This window comes from Podarcis filfolensis (genome assembly GCF_964270895.1).
Source record: "Podarcis filfolensis genome assembly, chromosome: 4".
Classification (NCBI taxonomy): domain Eukaryota; kingdom Metazoa; phylum Chordata; class Lepidosauria; order Squamata; family Lacertidae; genus Podarcis; species Podarcis filfolensis.
This window is the reverse complement of record NC_139607.1, coordinates 102124970-102150133: the sequence shown is the minus strand read 5'-3', so window position 1 is coordinate 102150133 and position 25164 is coordinate 102124970. Positions and strand designations below refer to the sequence as shown.

Sequence of the window (25164 nt, the reverse complement as noted above, 5' to 3'; positions counted from 1 at the left end):
GGCTGGGTGTTCATCAGTATGCGGATGATACCCAGCTCTACCTCTCTTTTAAATCAGTGAAGGTGGTGAAGGTCCTGTGTGAGTGTCTGGAAGCGGTTGGAGGGTGGATGGCGGCTAACAGATTGAGGTTGAATCCTGACAAGACAGAAGTACTGTTTTGGGGGGACAGGAGGCGGGCAGGTGTGGAGGATTCCCTGGTCCTGAATGGGGTAACTGTGCCCCTGAAGGACCAGGTGCGCAGCCTGGGAGTCATTTTGGACTCACAGCTGTCCATGGAGGCACAGGTCAAATCTGTGTCCAGGGCAGCTACTTACCAGCTCCATCTGGTACGTAGGCTGAGACCCTACCTGCCTGAGGACTGTCTCGCCAGAGTGGTACATGCTCTGGTTATCTCCCGCTTGGACTACTGTAATGCGCTCTACATGGGGCTACCTTTGAAGGTGACCCGGAAACTACAACTAATCCAGAATGCGGCAGCTAGACTGGTGACTGGGAGCAGCCACTGAGACCATATAACACCGGTCTTGAAAGACCTACATTGGCTCCCAGCCAATTGTGTTTCCGAGCACAATTCAAAGTGTTGGTGCTGACCTTTAAAGCCCTAAACGGCCTCGGTCCAGTATATCTGAAGGAGCGTCTCCTCCCCCATCATTCTGCCCGGACACTGAGGTCCAGCGCCGAGGGCCTTCTGGCGGTTCCCTCATTGCGAGAAGCAAAGCTACAGGGAACCAGGCAGAGGGCCTTCTCGGTAGTGGTGCCCGCCCTGTGGAACGCCCACCATCAGATGTCAAAGCGATAAACATCTACCTGACATTCAGAAGACATCAGAAGGCAGCCCTGTTCAGGGAAGTTTTTAATATGTGACATTTTAGTGTATCTTTCATCTTTGTTGGAAGCCGCCCAGAGTGGCTGGGGAAACCCAGCCAGATGGGCGGGGTACAAATAATAAATTATTATTATTATATTATTATTATTATTATAAAGGCAATGCAGGCAGAGTATAACTCTCTGCTAAACAACAATGTGTTTGTACCTACAGAATTGCCTTAAGGTAAAAAGCCCATAAGCTGTAAGTGGGTTTTTTAAGTGAAAAAGCTGGCTGATGGTAGTTTTCAAAGGAAAGCCAGGTTGGTCGCAAGGGGCTTTTCACAAAGGAAAATGATACATTATGATGAAGTGTTTGCCCCAACAGCAAATGCTGAAACGGTAAAATCAGTTTTAGCAATGTCAAGTCTGAGGGGGTTAAAAGTTAATCATTTTGATGTTGCTTCTGCGTATTTAAATGCTCCTATTGACACCGAGGTGTATTTACAGCAAATACCAGGTTATGAGCTGGAAAAAGAGAGCATGGTGTTAAAGCTGCAAAGGGCACTATATGGTTTACACCAAAGTGTGTGTCTATGGCATGAATGCATAGACACAACTTTGAAAAAGATGGGATTCAAACAAACCGTGGCTGATTCCTGTTTATATTCAGCAATGGTGCAAGGAAGCGTTTGTTATTTACTTTTGTATGTTGACGACATATGTCTAATAACTGTCTAATAACAAATGCACAAAAGCAAGTGTCTTGGTTTATGAACAACCTAGGTAACTGTCAGGGAACTGCCATCGGAGCCAGAGGCGGAGGCAAGGCTCCAGAGCGATGCTGGAGAGGGGCCCAGCAGGGAGAGAGGCAGCCCATCTGCTGGGGAAGGAAATCAGCGTAACACCAGGGGTGAAGGGGGGCAGATGGGGGAATCGGCGAAGGGGCTCCAGGACTCCTTGCCGGAGACCAGCGGGGAGAGCACGGGTCCTCCACTGCCCACACCCACCCTGCGCAGAAGACTTCCGCACAGGGAGAGTAGGCGGAGACTTGGCGTCAAAGAACTTCTTTGCTGGAAGAAGTTCAAGAAACGCCCACTGACGGATTCTGCCAGCGACTGAAACAGCCACGAAGTGAAGGGCTGTCCAGACAGAAAGGGTTTAACCAGGTAACCTAGCCAGGAGTGGCAGCAACTTACGCACGAGCAACCCCTATAACCATTACAGTAACAAATACAAACTGAAGTATTTAGGAGAGATTCAAAATTACTTAGGAGTAGAGGTTCAGAGAAATGAAGAGGATGTCTACTCTCTAAGTCAGAAGGAAAAGATCGAAAAGTTACTGAAGACATATGGGATGGAGAGGGCAAATGAGGTTGACACTCCCATAACTAAACAGTACAAAAATGAACCAGAAGGACAAAAATGTGAGAATGCAACAGTGTTTCATTCTTTGTTAGGTTTTCTGTTATATTTAAGTTGCTGGATGAGACCCGATATGACATTGACAGTGCACATGTTAAGCCAAAGAAGTGCAGACCCGGCTCAGGGAGATTGGGTAGCACTTAAAAGAATCCTAAGGTATCTGAAAGGCACAAAAGATTACAAACTGGTGCTGGATACAGGATATGATCAGCAAGTGTATGCATACACTGGTGCCAGCTGGGGAGACAGAGAAAATGGAAAGTCCACCACTGGCTATGCCATATATATTGGAAATGCCCTGGTTCAGTGGAAATCCCAGAAACAAACATTTGTTGCCACAAGTACTTGTGAAGCAGAGTACTCGGCCATAAACGAATGTGTGTCACAAATAGAGTGGTTTGCTTGCCTAACAAAAGAACTAGGAATACCTTTTGAAATGCCAGTCACTGTGCTCAGTGATAACATGGCAGCACAACAGCTTGCCAATCAACAGAACTTTAAGAGCAAAAGTAAACATATTGCAATAAGATATGGCAATGTAAAAAATGCTTTGGAAAGAAATGTGTTAAAAATACAGCATTGTAACACAAGATGTAATGTGGCAGATTGATATACAAAATATTTGGATGCTCCTAAATTTCGAGACTTGAGAGAATTGTTAGGTCTCAAGCCTTTGACTGAAGGAGGAGTGTGGGGATTCATCCCCCTGCCAGATAAATCTAGAAATATTTTTTTGCCATTCTTTGAAAAATCTAAGTTCTTCTTTATTTCTTTCCAAGTAGCTGTGTAATTATCTTTAAAAATATTTGTATTCTTAACTGTTAACCATACACCTAAATATTTAACTTTTTCTCTCTACATAAATCAGTGGTTTGCTGTAGGTCCTTTTTATATTGCTCTGCCATGTTTTCACCAAGACCTTAGTTTTATTTTTATTTAATTTGAAACCTGCCACCTGACCAAATTCCGGGATCCTCTCCAAGACTCTTGGTATGCTACTCTTCATATCTTCCACAGTAATCAGAAGGTCATCTGCAAACGCTTTCAGTTTATATGCTTTACCATTATTCCTCTTATTGTCTCATTTGATCTGATATTCCTTGGCAATGTTTCTAACACTAAAATAAACAATAACGGTGACAGGGGACACCCTTGTATTGTCCCCTTTGTTATTTTACATTTTTCAGTCATCACATTATTGACAATCCACATAGCCTGTTGGTCTGAATAAATTGCCTCAATACCTTTACCAAATGCCTCTCCAAAGTTCATCATTTCTATCTTTTTTTCATAAATGTCCATGAGACATTGTCAAATACCTTCTCTGCATCGATAAACATCAATGCAGCTTGTTTTTCATTCCTGGCCCCCAGATATCCTATAATATCAATTATATTCCTTAAGTTGTCCTTCACCTGGTGGCTTGGTAAAAAACCAGTCTGTTCATGATGAATTAAATCCTTTAACACCCCTTGCAAATAATTCATAATCATTATTTAATAGAGAAATTGGGATCAATGTGATATAGGCCTCTGTCCAAGACTTTCGTACTTTCCCAATATTTAAAATCTCATTCATTACAACTTTAAGCAGTTGTACCACATACTCTTGTAGATTACTGGGAAATTTCTAAAGCTCCTGAGCAAGGTCCTGAAGTTCTGCTCCAGATCTTGTTGAGATCTTGTGTGTGCTCCTCTCTTTCATAAGGGAAGACAAAGGAGATGTGCCCAGATGGGGGAGAAATTTGATTCTGTTCACATTTAAAAGTGGAGTTACTACTACAAGCACACTAGATGCACAATATTTGTGGGGAAAGGGTTGCAGAAAATCCAGTTGTCTAATGGGATCTATATGAAGTTAGCTGTGTCTCTGCAAACCATACAAATCTTGACTTTGGCGCCGAAACAGGCTAACTTCTTTGTGTCAGGGTGAAGACAGTATGAATGAGTAAGCACATTAGATCGGCAGAAAGGGAGCCATTTAATAAGAAAAGGAAATGGGAAGCAGACACAGAGACTTCTGGAGGAGATATGGTTCAACCCATCCCTAATTTTAAACCACTTTATCATATAATTATCCTTCTGTGATAAAAGGCATTTCAAAATAAATATCAACTCCTACTTTTTCTAAACTGGAAAATGTTGCATAACCTCTGTTGAATCTGCTGGGTCTTCACACTGTACACAACGGGATTGAGAAGTGGAGGGACCGTAACAAAAATGTTGGCCATCAGCATGTGGATAATGGGGGAAAGATGTCTTCCAAATCGATGTGCCACACTGATGCCAATCATTGGCACATAGAAAATCAAAATGGCAGCAGTGTGGGCCACACAGGTGTTCAAAGCCTTCAGACACTCTTTTCGGGATGCAATGCTCAAAACATGGAGCATTGTCCATGGAGGCACAGGTCAAATCTGTGTCCAGGGCAGCTGTTTACCAGCTCCATCTGGTACGTAGGCTGAGACCCTATCTGCCTGCGGACTGTCTCGCCAGAGTGGTGCATGCTCTGGTTATCTCCCGCTTGGACTACTGCAATGCGTTCTACATGGGGCTACCTTTGAAGGTGACTCGGAAACTACAACTAATCCAGAATGCGGCAGCTAGACTGGTGACTGGGGGCGGCCGCCGAGACCATATAACACCGGTCTTGAAAGACCTACATTGGCTCCCAGTACGTTTCCGAGCACAATTCAAAGTGTTGGTGCTGACCTTTAAAGCCCTAAACGGCCTCGGTCCAGTATACCTGAAGGAGCGTCTCCACCCCCATCATTCTGCCCGGACGCTGAGGTCCAGCGCCGAGGGCCTTCTGGCGGTTCCCTCATTGCGAGAAGCAAAGCTACAGGGAACCAGGCAGAGGGCCTTCTCGGTAGTGGCGCCCGCCCTGTGGAACGCCCTTCCAGCAGATGTCAAAGCGATAAACAACTACCTGACATTCAGAAGACATCTTAAGGCAGCCCTGTTCAGGGAAGTTTTTAACGTGTGATATTTTACTGTATTTTTGGTTTCTATGGAAGCCGCCCAGAGTGGCTGGGGAGGCCCAGCCAGATGGGCGGGGTATAAATAATAAAAACAAAAACAAAAAAATTTTCCTTCCAGTAGCACCTTAAAGACCAACTAAGTTAGTTCTTGGTATGAGCTTTCGTGTGCATGCACACTTCTTCAGACATGCACACGAAAGCTCATACCAAGAACTAACTTAGTTGGTCTTTAAGGTGCTACTGGAAGGAAAAAAATTTTTTTTTGTTTTGACTATGGCAGACCAACACGGCTACCTATCTGTAACTATAAATAATAATAAATAATAATAATAATAATAATAATAATAATAATAATAATAATAATAATTATTATTATTATTATTAACAGTCTTCAGAATCAGGACATATGATAGAAGAATGATGAATACATCCAAGCCTAAAGTGGAAATAATTGCTATCAAACCATATAAAACGTTGACTCTGGTGTCTGCACAGGCTAACTTCATGGCATCTTGGTGGAGACAGTAGGAATGAGAAAGGACATTGGATCGGCAGAAAGGGAGCTTTGAAAGAAGAAAAGGGGGTGGGAAACAGATACAGAAACTTCTGGAAAAGACAGCTATGCCTATTTTTGCAATTAACGTATTTGGGAGACGTGACCTGTATCTCAGTGGATCACGGATGGCAATGAACCGGTCAAAAGCCATTGCCACAAGAATGCCAGACTCTGCCCATTGGAATGAATGGATAAAAAACATCTGGCTGATGCAAGCATTTAATGGGATTTCTCTGGAGTCAAACCAACAGACCCCCAGCATAGTTGGCATGGTGGACATGCAGAGTCCCAGATCCGAGCAGGCGAGCATGGAAAGGAGGAAGTACATGGGCTCATGGAGGCTTTGGTCAATCTTGATGACATAGAGGATCGTGAAGTTTCCCAACAGAGTCAGGGCGTAGAGCACAAACAGTGGGAAGGCCACCCAAGAGTTCTTCTCTTGCATCCCAGGGATGCCAATCAGGACAAAGGTTTGGTGGCTAACCAGGGTATCATTGGAGCTGGTGATGGAGGACATGATTCACCTAGTGCTTTTGCTGCAAAGATATTAAGGAATAAAAGTCAAATGGATATCTGTAAATCTGGTATGATTTTACAGGTTCTATCCTAGTTTAGTCCAACATCAGACATTGTATTAGAGCCTCAAAACACATTCAAAGAAAGAAATATTCTAACTCTGTCATATGATTCACTCTTCTAAGCCCAACCAGTGTCAATTTTATGATTGATTCATTTGTTATTTACAGAGTTTTAATCCACACTTTTGCCAAAGTGGCTTCTGAAGTTCATTAGCAAGAGGGTTTCTGCTCTTAGTTTTCTATATAAAATGATGTGACAGAGAAATGCATGGGGAGGGAAGCAGAAGAAGCTATTCCACACTTAGAGCTACAGTTCTTGCAGAGACTACCTGCGGCAGCCTGTTGGGATGTCTACTCAGCCTCTCTTGTGGAGAACTGATGGGAGCTGGTCTTTCAGCAAATCAGCTGGACAGCCCTGCTTTTCTTCTGCTCTATTCTGCAGCCTGATGGGAGTTTAGCATCATTTCTGTAGCTCATGGATCCTAAAGCCAGTTTGATTGCACCATAAGGGAAACTGGGACACTCCCTCCACCATGGACTTGTGAAGTGGCTGTAAGTCTGAACTGGGAGCTGATAAATCTAAACATCCCCAAACCAATCGTTCTTGAGGGACCACCCACAATATTGTTCCCTAAACACACCTTGCCTTTGAAGCATCTAGGCTCCACAGCTGAAGTTTCCACAAACATCTTTCCTTTTGGACCCACCTGGCATCCCAGGTGCATATATTTAGCTGTGAGCAGACTTGGTGACCTCTTTGACATTTCTCTTCCTTCTGCTGGGAACAGGTTGTTACACTATTCTTATATTACTATTTAGAAGTACCCAGTGACTCCATTAATAATGGGTTATGGTCCAATAATGTTCTTGGTGTTATTTCTATTTTTCTTACTATTAATTCCAATTCTTTAGATATCCAGATGGCATTATTTCTGGCACTACTTCCATGCACATGTGAATAAAACGGAATTCCCTAATAAATGTTTATTTCTCCAAATATCTATTAAATTCAGACTTTCTGCCATTTCGCAAAAGGTTTTCGGAAGCCTACCTTCTTTGGCAGAAATGCCAAAGATCCACGGAGCTCTAAAGCAAAGACTTAAAAATGAAACGGTATGGGACCAGCTGGACTCTTGGTCTGTTTCTGCAGGGCTGTTCTGGGGTTCTTATGCTATCCATACTTAAACGATACAAGCTCTGTCATTTCACAATACTGTGAGAGATCTGTCTGGAACTGATCAAAAAGTTTATATCTCAAACAGTGCTTTGCACATACCTGACTTTATGGCATGGTCAATGTGACACGTTTTCCGCAGCAGCAAACACTAAGCCTGCCTTTGCTGTTCCAGGAGAGATTATCCCTATGCTTTTTATGCCGTTGACAATTAAGGTAAAAACGTTTCCCCTCTGGGAAAGAGGCCGTCTGAAAACTGCCAGAAAACTGCTTTGTCTCAGGGGAAGGAGATCTCTGAAAACCTGGTAGCAATTACTCGGAAATCTCTAAAGCTCCTGTGCAAGGTCCTGGAGGTCAGATCTGGGCCAGATGTTCTGGAGATCTTGTGTGTGCTCGTCTCTTTCATAAGGATAGGCAGAGGAGATGTGCCCCAATGGGGGAGAAATTTGATTCTGTTTGCATTCAAAAGTGAACCTATCCAATCCATACTTTCTGGAACAACACCTATGCCCTTCCTTACCAGAAACCCTTCATGCTGAGATATCACACCTCCTTGAGGATCTGGGGGAGCCTCAAGTTTCAGACCTTATTACAAATGTTTGGCTAGTTTTGTGGGGGGTGGGAGGAAGAACAAAAGAGGGTGGAGTGAAGGAGGGCGGGCGGGGGAGCTGGCTTGAATGGAAGCCATCTTTGCCATGAGAAATTGAGGGAAGGTTGAACCGTTCAACCCGGGGGGGGGGGGGCAACCTCTAAAAGTTTTGAAGGCACACACATCGCAACAAAGTAGGGATGGGGGTGGACTTCGAGTAGTTCCACCATTTGGAGTGAACCTCCTCATTTGACATATGAAGGGCTGTGCTTGGTACAGGCAAATTAGACTGCATGCCTAGAGTCTGTACAAGCAGAGATTCCTCCAACTCATATTTGCTAATTTTTTATGATGTGGTCCAAGGAGACCCCTGGTTCTTTCTCCCCTTGCTTTCTAACAAAAATGGTTTCTAGATGCTTGCAGCACTTAGGATGCAAAAAGGTAAAAGGTAAAGAGAAAGGTGCAAATTTGGAAATGAGAATGGTAACTTAAGTAGAAATACTGTACATTTTCTCCCCATAGTGGGAGAGACTAGGTGACCAGTGTGCTTCTCTGCTCGGTCTACTTTCCCAGTGCAGCTGTGGATGGGCATCTTCAAGGTCCCTGATGTTCTCCTTCCCGGTAGTTCTTTATCATTAGATTGGCCATGCCTGGGATAGCCCTTCAAACAGAGGACTGTCCTCTGCCAAGCTGGACACTTGGTCACTGAAATATACTCAGAGTTGAGAGTGGATTTCATGCTCTTTATTCAGCTCATAGTGGTGAGGAGGAATGGAAGTTCCCCCAGAATGTCTGCTTTATATACATTATTTACACAATGGGCCCCACGTGATTGGCTAATTCTGGGATTCTCCTGTAGGCCAATCAGGTTGTGGATTTACTCCCACCTGGAGCTGGATTGGGTGGCTCCTGTGGACCAATCAGACTGCTGCATTTTGGGTCCTATTGTTCCAGGACCAATCAGACTGCTGCATTCTGAATCCTATTGTTCTAGGACCAATCAGACTGCTGCATTTTGGATCCTATTCAACTCAGTACATAACAGTCACCATAAGTTGAAATGGGTGAGTGGAAATTAGTTGTACCATAGGCAAAATTTCCTTATTGTGGCCAAGTTGTCCTGGACTAGGAGGTGCAAGGAACTGAAAGGCAGCTAAAAACCCACAGGAATATTTATTGGGGTGGATGTGGGGCCTCCATTCCCAGGAGAGGCAGGAACAGCATGTCTTCTTATTCCTCCCTCAGCTGAGATCTAGCTTGTTACAGAAAAAATCTAGGTGTGTGATACGGAAGGGGGGGCATGTCTTCTTCACCTTCTTCTTCGCTACAATATATCCATTTATTTCCAATTGTCAATGTCAAAAGGGACTAAAATCTATAAATTTCATAGAAAATCAACGTGCCAATTTGCTCAATTTCTCTAGGACTCCATGACACCTCCCCTGTCCTCCATAATCCCTCAAGCAAGGTGTCAAGACCCTAATCCTGTCAAATCACTCTGCCAAGCCTTTCCTCCGGGCAATGCCAGGTGGCAGACTATGCATACATGGACCATTGTCTTCTCATCACCGGCACTCAGGATGTGCTTATCTGCGCATATCTCCAGCTCTGCATATTCCCCCCTCCCTCCTCCATATGTTAATCCTGTGTAACCCAACCTCTTCTTAATGTATTCATGATATAATCTGTGTAACCCAACCTCTTCTTAATGTATTCATGATGTAACTGGGATGTATTTTGCACTGTATTCTGGGACATGGAGGGAAGTTTCAAAAGTTCATGTCACCCCTTTCTCGCGGTTCAATCTCGCCTTGAACCTGTTGCGCAATAAACTTGGATCTTCTGCAGCTTAGTGCTCACTTCGGCAGCACATATACTAAAATTGGATCTTCTGCAGCTTGCTCCTGTCTCCGGCTGAGCTCATTTTCCTCCACAGGGACCCGCGGACTTAGTCCGACGAGCTGGGTGGCAGAGCAGCCTCGCACCCAGATTTTACCGTAGCAGTGTGAGGCTGCTCAGTCACCCAGCTCGTCGGGCAGAGATAACGGGTCCTGCGGAATAAAGGAAGGAGTCCAGCCAACCGGAGCAAATAGCTGTAGACCAAAGTTTATTGCGCAACAGGTTCGAAGAGGAATTTTGAACCCCGAGGATGGGGTGACAAGGACTTTTAAAACTTTCCCACCATATCCCAGAATACAGTTCATACAGCTTCATTGCTACATCATTGATATGTCCCAAAAGGGGAGGGGTAGACAGGGGTTACACTAGTTTAACCTTGGCAAAGATGTCCAGACAAGTTCTTGGTACAAGATTAGCATAAGCAGACATGGCAGGGCAAGACTCAGGTATAAGATCAGCATAGGCAAACACCTCTGAAGTCCCACCACCCAAAGCACAATAGAACTTCCTTTGCATGTCTGGACCCCTTGGCAGGTCTGGTGATGGGATTAGGCTTTCCTTGGCCAACAATCAGCAATTGTCACCTCTGGGCACTTCCTGGGGTAGGAGGTGTCTATACATGTCTCCACGCTTGGGGAGGTGGCAGGGGAGTCGTTTTTCCAAGGGCAAAATAGTGTTGAAATGGAGGAAACTGGCAAAGGAGTTGATTTTATATTATTTTTAAAGTTAGGTAACTTCCCTGAGCTGGCAAGTTGAAAGGATACCTTTATGGATAATATTTGTAACAGTTAACAACTTTAAAGATGTGCCCCCCCCCCGTAATCTCCGTAACAGGATGGATGAAAGACATGGTAGCCACCTCTCAATATCTGGGGGGCTGACCCATGGAAGAGGGAGCCAGCTTGCTTTCTCCTGCCCTAGAGGGGAGCACCCAGAATAAGGGACCCAGAGGACCAGAAAGCAGTTTCTGCTGCCTAAACAGCAGGAAGAACATTCTGACGGGAAGAGCAGCAGAATCCCTTGGGAGATGGCAGACTCTCCTTCCTTGGAGGTTTTTTAGCAGAGGTTGGATGCTTTGGCTGAGATTCCTGCCTTGCAGGGGGGCTGGAATAGATGACCCTTAGGGCTCCCTCCCATTCTAGGATGAGGTTCCTTGCTTCCTGCAACCCCCTCTTCCCTGCAACCTCTTCCCCCAGTTTCTGGCCAAGGGAGGGAGCGGATCACAGACCAACCAAGAGCGTCCCCTCAAAATGAGCATCTCTGGGATTCTGCAATGCAGGAGAGAAAAGGCAGAGAGGACTGAGCAGGGCGGACTCGGCTTTGCAAGGGTTAAAGGGAACTGAGCTGCATTCCTAGAGAGGACAGGAAGTAAAGGGGGGGCCAGGTCCTCCAGAGGAAAACCCTCCCTCCACTTCCTGCAAGGGGGGGTTGCTTTCTGCTATTGCAAATGCTGCATTGCTCTCTTCCACGGGGATCTGGTAAGTCTCTTCTTCCTCCCCCCCCCCCAAGAGGGTGCAGTGGGGAGAAGGGGGGGTCCCAGGGCTGCAGCAGGGGAGGGTGGCTCATGGGGGGAGGGGGGGAGCCCCAGGGAGCAGGGGGTCCTGCCAGGGAGGGACGAGGTTGCGCGAGGTTTGCAACTACAGTACTGTGTATTCTGCATTTGTATAAAGACGCTGCTTACTCCTTTGGGAAGGGCAATCCTCTCTAGGGATCTGGTGAGTCTCCTCTCCCCCCCCCCCAGGAGGGTGCAGTGGGGAGAAGGGGGGTCCCAGGGCTGCAGGAGAGGGTGGCTCATGGGGGGGGGGGGAAGCCCCAGGGAGCAGGGGGTCCTGCCAGGGAGGAGCGAAATCGCAGGAGGTCCGCAACTACAGTACTGTATATTCTGCATTTGTATTGTTAATGGAGAAATCTGAGGGCTCCCTTGGACAAAAAACAAGGACACCAGCCAGGAATACCAGAGCAAAACAGCAGCCAGTAGGCTTGGTCTTGATTGAAGACTGTCGGGACAGGACTCCCACCTGCCACCAGGTGGAACAAGATGGAAGCCCCAAACAAAAGAGAACCCAAACTTTTATCAGCTGCTAATCCCCATGCTACAGCCCCCAAACTACATCACTCATACATCATGGTTACATCATGAAAGGGGAGGTCTGGTGGCAGTAATCTGAGCATCCTGGACCCTGCCCCATGGTTCCCCTTGCCCTCCACCAAACACCCATGGAGTGTAACAAAAGAGATATTTTCATTTCCCTGTTTCCCAGCCAAGTTAATCACACCCTTTTATCTTCATCTGGGTTTGTTATTTCTGGAATGGCTACCTGTCTGGCACTCAGGTATCAGGATGCCAGGGATTATCACTCAGGCAGAGGGGCTGCTGAGTAGCTGAGCTCACAGGTCTATAGGAATTTCTGAAGTTTTCCCAGTGAGCCAGTACATAGATACATCTATCAGTGAATTCTTACATTTGGTATCGTGCAGCAGAGGCCCTTTGAAAAGATAGGAAGAAACTGTGATGAAGTGTTTTGTGGGGACAAATCACAAAAGTGATTGTGCTGATTTTGGTAGTGGGCTGCATGTGTATGATATCCCCTGGAGGGGCAAAACTCCACCACCACCACCTATACATAAATTCCTGCAACAGTATAAATGCGCTGCTTGCCGCTTTGGGAAGGCGTCTGTGTGTCAGGGGAAAGGGAAAGGGAAAGGTACCCCTGCCCGTACGGGCCAGTCGTGTCCGACTCTAGGGTTGTGCGCCCATCTCACTTAAGAGGCCGGGGGCCAGTGCTGTCCGGAGACACTTCCGGGTCACGTGGCCAGCGTGACGAAGCTGCTCTGGCGAGCCAGCGCAGCACACGGAAACGCCGTTTACCTTCCCGCTAGAAAGCGGTACCTATTTATCTACTTGCGCCTTCACATGCTTTCGAACTGTTAGGTGGGCAGGAGCTGGGACCGCAGACGGGAGCTCACCCTGCCGCGGGGATTCAAACCACCGACCATGCGATCGGCAAGCCCTAGGCGCTGAGGATTTACCCACAGCGCCACCCGCGTCCCGCCGTCACGCAAATAAACTCCCTTCAGATTTAGGAATCAGCCACGTCTATTAGCATAGGCTGCAGCCAGACAGAAACGTTTGGATAATAGATAAATGCAAGAAATGGAAAACAACAACAACCCGGACTTACGCAATAAATCAATAAATCCTTTTGGAAGATGGAGGTGCCGAGTTGAACTGTGGAACTCCCGCAGGAGCCAGTGAGGGCCACCAACCCGGGTGGCTTGAAAGAGGATGGGGCCAGTTCATGGAGGAGGAGGAGGAGGAGGAGGAGAGGGCGGTGGGGGCTCCTGAATCCCCCAGGAGGAGAGCTTGGCTCTTGTGCTCCAGTCCTGCAGGGGAGCAAGGCAGGAGAGGCACCAGGCTTCCCTGTGGTCAGAGGAGACTGGATGCAAGAGGGACCCTCTGGCCTGATCCTGGCTGGCACACTTGCGCCCATTCGGACATGCAAGCCCCCAGAGGATCTTTGGAGACTGAACAGAAAGCCCTGCTGAGAATCAGGGAAGGTCTCACCATCCAAGGCAGGAGAGAACCTGCTGGGAAGGAGCAAACCTGGGCTGGGGTTGAAAGAGGCACACACACCCCCGCCCAATGCTGAGAGTGGTTGGAGACCTTCTCTCTCTGCCCCCCCCTCCACTGAGCTACCATTCCTAGGGATGGGGGGGGTGTCTCCTAGCAACTCTCAGCATCCTTAGCCAAGTACAGTGGTACCTCGGGTTACATACGCTTCAGGTTACATACACTTCAGGTTACAGACCCAGAAATAGTGCTTTAGCTTAAGAACTTTGCTTCAGGATGAGAACAGAAATCGTGCTCCAGTGGCACGGTGGCAGCAGGAGGCCCCATTAGCTAAAGTGGTGCTTCAGGTTAAGAACAGTTTCAGGTTAAGTACGGACCTCCGGAACGAATTAAGTACTTAACCCGAGGTACCACTGTACAGTTCCAGGCTTTTTGGAGGAAGCCAGGACTCTTGGTCGTGGCCTGATCCTGCTGTGAAGATGCAGCGCCGGTTGGGTCCCGGATGTGTTTGTTGCATTTTCATTCTCTTTCTGGAATAACTTTCCACTGGGGTTTTGTAAACAAGAAGCCTAGGAATAATAAATGATAAAGAGTAATAGACCGAATCTTCTCATGGAGTTTGTATGTCACAAAAAATTATCTGCTATTGGCCCAAAGTTACCCTATGGGGGAACTTTAGAAGGAAAGAAAAGTAGGAGGTGTTTCCCCCCCCCCCCCAGCATCTCTGGAAGGAGAGAGCTGGGCGTGCTTGGCTTGGCAAGGGTTAAAGGGAAGTGAGCTGCCTTCCTAGAGAGGACAGGAAGCAAGAGGGGGCAGGTCCTCCAGAGCCAAGGCCCCTCCCTCCCCAGTCCTTTCCTTTTTAATGCTTTATTATTCGTTTCTTATATATGTACAACATTCAATCATAATCATTTCTATTAATCCAATGAAGGTATCAATGGTCACAAAAGATACATACAATTTCGATTAGGTGTTTTCTTCACAAACCTATGACTTCCCATCCGCTCCATATTTTTTTCCTTTTAATAAACATTGCATAATTCTGTCTTTGTTATTTTGTAAAACCATCTTTTCTGTATCAATATCATTTTCCTTAATACACAGAAATCATTCAAAGGCTACTACCGTGTTTAGGCTACTACAGCTACTTTTCAGATATTTCTTGAAATTGTCCCATTCTAGAATGAACTCCTGTCTAGGCATGTCTCTGATTCTTTCAGAAAGGGGGGGGGGGGCTAACTCTGCATATTCTGTCAATTTCAATAACCATTCAGCCCTGGTAGGGAGTTTGTCATTTTTTCAATACATCGCAATAAGAACCCTCACAGCTGCTCTTGCATACAAATACCCTTAGGAATGTCAGTGACTGTAATGCCGAGGAGGAATGATTCTGGTTTTTTGAGGAAATTTACATTCAGCATTTTTTTTTAGTTCTGAATATATATCATTCCAAAACCCTTTCACCTTCCTGCAGGTCCGCCATAGGTGAAACATGGTACCGCCTGTTTCACCACATCTCCAACAAATGTCTGGTATACTTTTGGACATCTTGGGAGAGTTTATGCGGCGTCAAATACCAGTGATACAACATTTTTTGCAGGTTTTCCCTAATAGAGTAGCAAGCAGTAAACTTCCAATTTATCTTCCATAGGTTCTCCCATTGGGACATCTCTATGGTACTGCCTGGGTTTGGGGACCATTTGATCATAGCCAATTTAACCTCCTCCTCCTTGACTTCCCACTCAAGGAGGAGTCGGTAAGTTTTAGAAAGAGTTTTAATTTTGGAGTTAATAGCATATGTTTCAAATCTTGTGTTTTCTACCACGAATCCCTTCTTTTTATCAACCTCAAATCTTTCAAGCAATTGATAGTATTGAAACCAGTCACCTGATCTCTTAGTTCTTCAAAAGTTTTTAGTTTTAATTCATTTCCTTCCTCTTTTAGTAATGTTTAATAGGTGGGCCAATTTCCACTTGTATTCTTCCTCTTTACAGCTAGTGCCTCACTTGGTGAGATCCACCATGGTTCTAGAAGGTCTCTATATTTCTCCCAGACGTTGAATAGGGATTTTCTGATGGTATGATTCGTAAAATCTTTGTGTACTTTAGCTTTCCCATAGGTCAGGTATGCATGCCAACCAGACCTGATGTTATATCCTTCTAGGTCTAGTAAGCCTGGGTTCCTAAGTGTGCACCAATCCCTTAACCAAGTGAGACAGGCCGCCTCATAGTGCAATCTTACATCTGGAAGGGAAAAGCCTCCTCTATCCTTAATGTCAATTAGAATTACAGTGGTACCTCAGGTTAAGAACTTAATTCGTTCTGGAGGTCCATTCTTAACCTGAAACTGTTCCTAACCTGAGGTACCGCTTTAGCTAATGTGGCCTCCCATGGCCGCCACACAATTTCTGTTCTCATCCTGAAGCAAAGTTCTTAACCTGAGGTACTATTTCTGGGTTAGCAGAGTCTGTAACCTGAAGCATCTGTAACCTGAAGCATCTGTAACCCAAGGTACCACTGTAGATGTTTTATTCTGGGTCTTTTCCCCTGCCAGATAAATTTTGAAATATGTTATTTCCATTCCCTGAGACGGGATCGCTTGAAAAAGAAACGAGTTTGGGAGGCACACTCATTTTTAACATAGAGACCCTTCCTGAAAAGGATAACTTCAGTTTGCTCCAGATATCCAAATTTCTTTTAATTTCGGCCCAAGCTGGCACATAATTATCCTGGTACAAGTTGATGTTCTTTGAGGTTATCCAGATGCCCAGATATTTAGCCTTTTCGCAGATGTTTAATCCAAATGTTCTTTCCAAATCTTCTCTTTCTTGGTTTGATATATTTTTAGCTAGTAATTTGGTTTTTGACACGTTCAGTTTGAAGCCTGTAACCTTGCTGAATTTTTTTATTACAGTATCTCAATTGATCTATGAAGGCTCTCTTTTGGGTTGTGAGTTATTATGAGCTGGTCATCGGTGAATGCCTTTACTTTGCACACCCTTTCTCCTAATGTTATTTCTTTGATCTTACTATCTTCTTCTATCAACTTATTTAGAACTTCCAAAATCAGAATGAATATTAGGGGAGACAAGGGCAGCCTTGACGTGTTCCCTTATTTATTGGGTATTCTTCCGTAATATCACTATTTATAATCATTGTTGCTCTCTGTTCTGCATAGATGGCATTAATCCCTTTACAGAAAGTATCTCCGAAGTCCATTTTTTTCCAACAGCTCTTTCATAAACTTCTATGAAATGTTGTCAAATGCCTTTTCTGCGTCAATCACCATTATCATGGCCGGCTTATCTATTTTAAAATCGTGATAATCTTAAGACATTGATAACATATCTGAGGTTGTCTTGCATGTGTCGTCCTGGAAGGAACCTGGTCTGGTCTTTGTGAATGACTTCTTGAAGGGTTATTTTAAGCCTAGATTCCAAAATATCCGAGAAAAAATTATCATTATTTAGGAGTGCGATCAGTCTCTAATTAGCAATATTTGCTGGCTCTGATTTTTCTAGGAATTAGGTAAAATCCCATTGCCTAATATATCGTTCATCGTGTCCTTAAGGGGTAGAAATAATATTTCTTCCAGCTTTTTATAATATATTGCTGGGAGTCCATCCGGGCCAGGGGTCTTTCCTGTTTGTGATCTTTGTATCGCTTGTTGGACTTCAAGGGCCGTAATGGGTGAATTTTATAAGGCGAGTTTGGCTTTTGGAATTACAGGTAGATTATTGTTCTCCAAAAATTCTACAATTTTTTATGTTTATTCCAGACTTTTAAAATATAGCTCTCTATAATAGTTGGCAAAGTTTCTATTGATTTCCTTTGGATCATCAATCCACTTATTGTCTACCTTGATCTTATTGATAATTCTCTCATCCCCTTTCTTCTTTAATTGCCAGGCTAGGAGCTTGCCTGGCTTATTTCCAAATTCAAAACATCTGTGTTTTAGCCATTTGATTTTGCATTCTAATTCCTCATTAACAACCATCGAGAATTGTGTTTGAAGGACTTTGATGTTTTGTTTGATGTTTTCATTATCTGGGTTATTGAATAATTCTTTTTCGTTCTTATTTCCTCCCATATTTCAGTTTTTTTTCCTTTCTTTCATTTTCCTTTGATGAGCATTTTGTTGAATGAAGAAACCCCCAAGTACAGTACAGCTTTACTCACCTCACAGACTATTTTAATGTCTGTTCCTTGGTTTAAATTTAATTCAAAGTAGTCCTTTAACGTTTGCTTAGCCGCTTGTAGAATTTTTTTCATCTTTTAGCAATTTTTCGTTCTTGTGCCATTTCCTTACATTCTTTTCTTTCCCTTTTAAGATAAGTTGGACTGGGTTATGGTCCAAGATAGTTCTGGGTTGGATTTTAGCTTTTTTAACCTCAGTGAACAAATTCTTAGTAGTCCAAATCCCATGAATTCTTCCAGCAGATGTTTTGGCATCAGAAAATGAGTAACTTCCTTATCCGTAGGGTGCTTAAACCTCCAGGTATCGTTCAAGCCTAGGAGGTCAGTTAACTGGAAAAAAGTATTTGGTAATTTACTCTGCTTACTTTCTGGGGTTTTTTAGCTGTTTTGTCCAGTTCCAGTTCTGCAACCCCATTAAGGTCACCCATCAATATATTTTCTGGCCCAGATAGTCCATTGTTTTTTTCCTGCAACAGTTGGTAAAACTGCACCTTTTTTTCATTTGGAGCATATATCCCAATAACCACTATTTTTTCAGCTTTATATTGTACCTCCACAATTACTGTTCTTCCCTCTTCATCCTTATAGAGTAGTTTAGGATCAATTTTTGGTTTCACGTAAATGACCACACCTCTTTTTTTTTGTTTTGTTTGATGAAATAAATTCCAACCCTTATTTCTTGTTTATTAATACTCTATTATGCTTCTTAGCTACATGAGTGTCTTGGAGACATATTATATCTTGTTTTTGTTTTTCCAATATGTATGCCACCTTATTTCTTTTGGATTTCTCATTGAGTCCATTCACATTCCATGATATGATTTTAAATTCCACACTTTATTCTGAGTTTAGTTTACAATAATAAAAAGGAAACTAGGTGTCTATGTATTAGTTTTCGCCAGTTACACTTGTTGTATCCTGCTCACCCACCTCTCCCTGCAGCTGTCTCTTCCCCCCTAGCTCTCTCCAGTATTTTCTACAGAACTTATCAACATCCAAAGCAGACACTTCATCTCTTTCCTTGAAAGAAGAACAAGATGCCTTCTGGGAATTCCCACTTGTAGTTTATTGCTTTTGTCTTCAAGGCTTTGGCTAGTGGCTTATAAATCTCTCTCTTTTTCAGCAAACTGTTTGGGATTATTTTATGAATAATAATTTCATTATCACCAACCCCAACCTCTTCACTAAGTTCACATCTATAAAGTGAGTCGATGCTCCAGAGTCTATGAGCATACACACTTGCTCGCTGCCCCACTGTAATTCCCAGAATCACAGGTCCTGGCGGAGGCCCGTCTATTACATTTTCTCCCAACCCATGGCCTCCTGACTGGGCTGGGACAGTTTGTTTCCTGGCAGTGGCTCCATGCACCCTTGCCTTGGTTCTATGCTCATCCCTGATAAGGCTCCTTGGTTCTTTCTGGCTGCACACTGCCACACTGTATGTACTGCTGAGCCACAGACAAACTCCAACCACTCTTTTCGGCGTTTTCCCCTCTGTGCTGGCAAGGCTCCAGGAAAGCGCCCTTCCCTGGCAGCACTCAGTTGCATCAGTTCTTCCCCCTCCTGGTGCTCTTGGGGCCAGCTGCACACTTTCTCTTCTGGTGTGTATGCTCTGGAGATGTCTGACACACAACAGAGGAAACGTGCAAATGATTTTCCAAAGCTGAACGAGGAGGTGGGCTGACAATAAGCGTTATTGCTTATTGAGAGAATCATAGAACTGTAGAGTTGGAAGGGAATCTCAGCAAAATGACCGTGACAGATGGCCATCCAACCTCGGCTTAAAGGCCTCCAAGGAAGCTGAGTTCCACTGTCAAACATTTCTTTCTGTCAGATAGTTATTCCCGATGTTTAGTTGGAAACACCTTTCTTGCACCTTGAAGCCATTGCTTCAAGTCCTGCCACCAGATGTTAGTTATTTCACTTTCTCATTGCTGTTGGATCTCGTGTTCCTATTACTTTGTGATAGGAGTGTGGGAATGGAACTCAGACACTGTACTTCTGTATTATGTGCTTCTGGTTTTACGCTCTTTGTTCTCTGCTTTTGGACAGAGAAGACGTGTGTGAAGCTGCTTCTCACACTAGCCATGTTTGTTGTTTTGCTTTGTAAATAAAGAAGCTTTCGTGATGCCAAATGCCTCCATGGCCTCACTTTTTGCTGATACTCTGTTATTGCATTAGCATGCCCTCAGCTCCACTGGATGTGGGTTGCTGGACACATGCATGCTGGACAGGCCAGGCTGGGCCGAGTGAGTGACTTGCCGGAGGAAGGGCCCAGCACAAGGCAGGGGCACATACACCAGAGCAGGAGAAAACAAGAATGCTCCCTCTTCCTGAATAAACTTGGAGATAGCTATCCTACCTCCTCTCGGTCTCAGTCCCTTTTCCAGGCTAAACTTACCCAGCTCCTTCAACTTCTCCTCATAAGGCTTGGTCTCCAGACCCTGGATCATCTTGGTCACCCTCCTCTTCCCACCTTCCAGCTTGTCAACATCCTCCTTAAATTGTGGCGCCCAGAATTGGACACAGGACTCCAGATGAGGTCTGACCAAGGCAGGATAGAGCAGGAATATGACTTCCCATGATCTGGACTCTAGTCTTCTGTGGATGCAGCCTAGAATAGCGCTAGCTTTTTTCTTCTTCTTTTGATGCTGTATCACATTCATCACTGGTAGTGACAAGCAAGTGATTCTGGCTGTTTTCACCAGATTTAGCTGGCTCCCCCCCCCCCCCATTTTTCATTCTGCAGTACTAAGTGGGAGAAGCTGCAAGAAGTTCAGAACTCTGCATAGATTAAGATATGAGACAGAAGCTGCAGACTCTGCTTAGAGACCTTGCCCAGCTTGTCTTTAAAACTCCGAAATTCCTCCATGATGGCTTTCTTGTCAACTTTTGCATTGCTAGGCAATGCTTCTGTTATTTCGCTCAGTTCTTCTTCTCCGTAGTTACTTGTAGACTACATTCCCTTTCTCCTGTGGGGAAGGAATGGGGTCCGTGATGCAGACCCCCCAAGTGTCCCTATTTCACAGGGACAGTCCTGGATTTAGAGAAGGCGTCCCAGTTCCTGATTTGATGCCCGAATGTCCCTCTTTTGCTTAGGATGCCCTTTTTTCCCTTGGATAAAAGTTGGAGGGTATGGAGTTATCCAACCCTTGAGCCGTCTGAAGGCAGCCCTCTATAGGAAAGTAATTTTTGATGTTTAATATGTTTTTATAAATGTTGGAAGCCGCCCAGAGTGGCTTGGGCAGCCCAGTCAGACCAGTGGGAAAGTATTATTATTATTGTTATTGTTATGTACTGAAGTTCTCACCCTGGGCCAGCAGGGGATACTGTAGATAGTTTTCACTCAGGTCCACATATGCAAATAAGGGATTGAAAGTGACGTTCAGTGATTGGATAGTTACAGAAAATGGTTACAGTTGCGTTGTACTGGAGCTCTATATAAGCAGGCTGGCTGAACCCTTCAGTTCAGTTCTGTTCTGGCCTGTGAATAAACAAGAGCTGTTTGAAGAATTGCTGTGTCATCTGATATGTTCACCCACAACTTAACACTTCTTCTTCTTCTTCTTCTTATTATTATTATTATTATTATTATGGAGTAGGACGTCCCTGTTTTGACTGGATAAATGTTGGAGGGTTTGGTGATTTGGGATAATTTTTTTTTTTTTTTTTTTAAGAAATATTTATTAAAGTTTTACAAAAGCATGAATACAAAAATACATGAAAGAAAAAATAAAAAAAATATAACATACAAAAGACAAAAAAGTAAGAAAAATTTAAAAACAAATCCGTTTTTCATAACTTTAAACTCCTTTGCTTGTTTCTTTGACCTCCTCACACCTCCCCTTTTTGTATTCCCATTTACATAATCAAGTCAGCAAATCCTTACCCTCTTTCATTTATCTTAACTCTATATCTTAACATTTTTTAACTCTATATTTTCATCCATTATCAATTCATTTTTGCATATTCTTATTAACTTTGTTGCTAATGCCACTTATTTTCAATCCAACATCATTTTAACATTCATTGATTTTACAGTATTTCTGCAGATAGTCTTTAAATTTCTTCCAATCTTCTTCCACCAACTCTTCTCCCAGGTCTCGGATTCTGCCAGTCATTTCCGCCAATTCCATATAGTCCATTACCTTCATCTGCCACTCTTCCAGGGTGGGTAAATCTTGTGTCTTCCAATACTTTGCAATAAGTATTCTTGCTGCTGTCGTTGCATACATGAAGAAAGTTCTATCCTTCTTTGGCACCAATTGGCCGACTATGCCCAGGAGAAAGGCCTCTGGTTTCTTCAGAAAGGTATATTTAAATACCTTTTTCATTTCATTATAGATCATCTCCCAGAAAGCCTTAATCTTTGGGCATGTCCACCAAAGGTGAAAGAATGTACCTTCACTTTCTTTACATTTCCAACATTTATTATCGGGCAGATGATATATTTTTGCAAGCTTGACTGGTGTCATGTACCACCTGTATATCATTTTCATATTATTCTCTCTTAAGGCATTACATACCGTAAATTTCATACCGGTGGTCCACAACTGTTCCCAGTCAGCAAACATAATGTTATGTCCAACATCTTGTGCCCATTTGATCATAGCAGATCTAACCGTTTCATCCTGCGTATTCCATTTTAACAGCAAGTTATACATTCTTGAAAGTATCTTAGTTTTGGGATCTAACAGTTCTGTTTCCAATTTTGATTTTTCCACCTCGAAGCCAGTTTTTTTATCCAAATTATAGGCCTCTCGTATTTGATAATAATGTAACCAATCTCGCACCTTATCTTTTAATTTCTCAAAACTCTGCAATTTCAATTTGTCTCCATCTTGTTCCAATATTTCCCAATATTTCGGCCATTGGCCTCCATATTGAGCTTTTTCTGAGCCTTTGCTTCCATTGGTGACAACCACCTTGGGGTTTTAATTTCCAGTAAGTCTTTGTATCTTATCCAGACATTAAACAATGCTTTCCTGACAATATGGTTTTTAAATGCTTTATGTGCTTTAACCTTGTCGTACCACAAATATGCATGCCACCCAAAAACATTATTAAAACCTTCTAAGTCCAAAATGTCTGTGTTCTCAAGAAGCAGCCAATCTTTCAAGCAGCAGAATGCTGCTGATTCATAGTAAAGTTTAAGGTCTGGCAGGGCAAATCCACCTCTTTCCTTTACGTCAGTTAGTATTTTAAATTTTATTCTGGGCTTCTTGCCCTGCCAGACAAATCTAGAAATATCTTTCTGCCACTTCTTGAAACAGTCCATTTTGTCCAAAATTTGCAATGACTGAAACAAAAATAACATTTTTGGCAATACATTCATCTTTATAGCTGCAATTCGACCCAACAAGGAAAGCTTCAAATTTGACCATATTTCCAAGTCTTTTTTCACTTCTATCCAACATTTCTCATAGTTATCTTTAAATAAATTTAAATTCTTAGCAGTCATATTAACCCCCAAATATTTTACTTTCTTAACTAATGTTAAACCTGTCTCCTTCTGAAACCTCTCTTTCTCAATTGGTGTGAAATTTTTCTCAAGCACTTTAGTTTTTGACTTGTTCAGCTTAAATCCTGCCACATGACCAAATTCTTGAATCAGTTCTAATACTCTTTTCGTACTAGATTCTGATTCCTGTAACGTCAAAACTGGGTCATCTGCAAAAGCTTTCAATTTGTATTGTTTGGCTCTGACCAGAATACCTTTAATCAGACGGTCCCTTCTAATCATATTCAGCAAAACCTCCAGAACCGAAATAAAAAGCAATGGGGAAATTGGGCAGCCTTGTCGTGTCCCTTTCTCTATCTTAAATTCCTCTGTCATCACATTATTGACTATTAACTTAGCCTTTTGTTCTGAGTAAATTGCACTTATACCATTTTCAAACCCTTGGCCCACCCCCATTCCCTGAAGATTTTTCTTCATAAAATTCCAAGAAATATTATCAAAGGCTTTTTCCACATCTATAAAAATTAAAACTGCTTTGGTATTGATGTTCACTTGCAGCTTCTCCAAAATGTTAATTATATTCCTCGTATTGTCAGACAAATGTCTACCTGGGAGAAAGCCAGCTTGGTCTTTATGTATCTCTTCGACTAATACCTTTTTTAATCTGTTAGCCAAGATATCAGCAAAAATTTTGTAATCCACATTAAGCAGGGATATGGGGCGGTAGTTCTTGAGTTGTGTCTTTTCAGACTCAGTTTTCGGTATAAGTGTAATGTAAGCTTCCTTCCACGACTCTGGCGCCTTTTTCCCCTCCAAAATTTCATTACAGACCTCCTTTAGTGGCTGAATTAACCAGTCTTTCAAAGATCTATAGTATTTGGAGGTTAGACCATCCGGCCCTGGAGATTTACCCAACTGCATGTTCTGAATGGCACCTTCTACCTCCTGTTCTGTAATTTTGTGGTTCAACATTATCTTATTTTCTTGAAAGATTTTTTGTAATCCATTTGTTCTTAAAAATTGGTCTAAATCAGTCTCTTTCTGTGGCCCTTGTGTGATTTGGGATAATTTCTTGGCCATCTCCTCATGGGCAGGAAGTTAACCCTTTGAGGAAGACGACATCAAGGGCAGGGCAGCCCCCTAAGTCCAGATCTGTGAAGCACAATGGTTTTATTTCCTGAAATGGGAATATTTCCTCAGGCCAAATCACTGAGCCCTTTTCACATGGGCCTTTTCCCCTGTAGCCTTATTGGAGTTCACCGATTGGGTCTGCGTTGCTCCGGGACAGGAGGAAAGAAGTCAAAATGACACCGAGTTGGTTCAAAGAAAGAGTTTTTTCTGCTCTCCGGATAGCAGAAGGCACTTGTGTGATTAGTCCACAGCAAGTCCAAAGAAATGACAAGTTTCATGCAGTTTATATATCCTCCAGGCACCCTCTCACTCCTCCCCTAGGAGCCCAACCACGTCGGCCTACGTATACAGGTTGAGATCACATATGTTCCTGCTCTGGTACTCTCAACCATAAAGGGATCTTCCTTCCTGTACTTCTGACCATAAAAGGATCTTCCTCTTCCTACTCTTATCTGGGAAGAGGTCATAATCTCCGGGAACACGCTTTTGGCGTTTTCCCCGGACATTGGTCTTGTGCGTATTTTGTGGTCAGCACATAAGATAAAGTTCTGACGTGTTTTCTTTGTTCCCCTGAAGAGTCAAGGCCATCCCTTGCAGTGATTGATAAAGGAGAGAACTGTTTATGCAGTTGTGTCCTTATTATGGTTTTGCTGAACAGTTCAAGTTTTACGCATTTAAAAGTGCTCTCTTTTGAAAGAACAAAGGGGGGGAGGGTTTGAGACAGTTTTAAAACTTACTACACAGAAACCCATTCCTTCATTCCCTCCTCTTCTTTTGGACAGCCTTACGGCTTGTCCCAA

General features: G+C 43.6%; 2 protein-coding genes across 2 annotated transcripts in view; one reads left to right on the top strand and one right to left on the bottom strand.

The window, feature by feature from the left end:
* The window catches only part of LOC310760709 (uncharacterized protein), a 60245-nt gene that overhangs the window by 573 nt on the left and 34508 nt on the right, over window positions 1–25164 (top strand). The gene's annotated exons all lie outside the window — the stretch shown is intronic.
* Window positions 4340–6282, bottom strand: LOC310760898 (olfactory receptor 51H1-like; the record flags this gene model as incomplete). Its single annotated transcript, XM_083610115.1, has 2 exons — window positions 4340–4612; window positions 5596–6282. The coding sequence occupies 2 exons, from the start codon at window positions 6280–6282 to the stop codon at window positions 4340–4342; spliced, it is 960 nt and encodes a 319-aa protein (XP_083466241.1).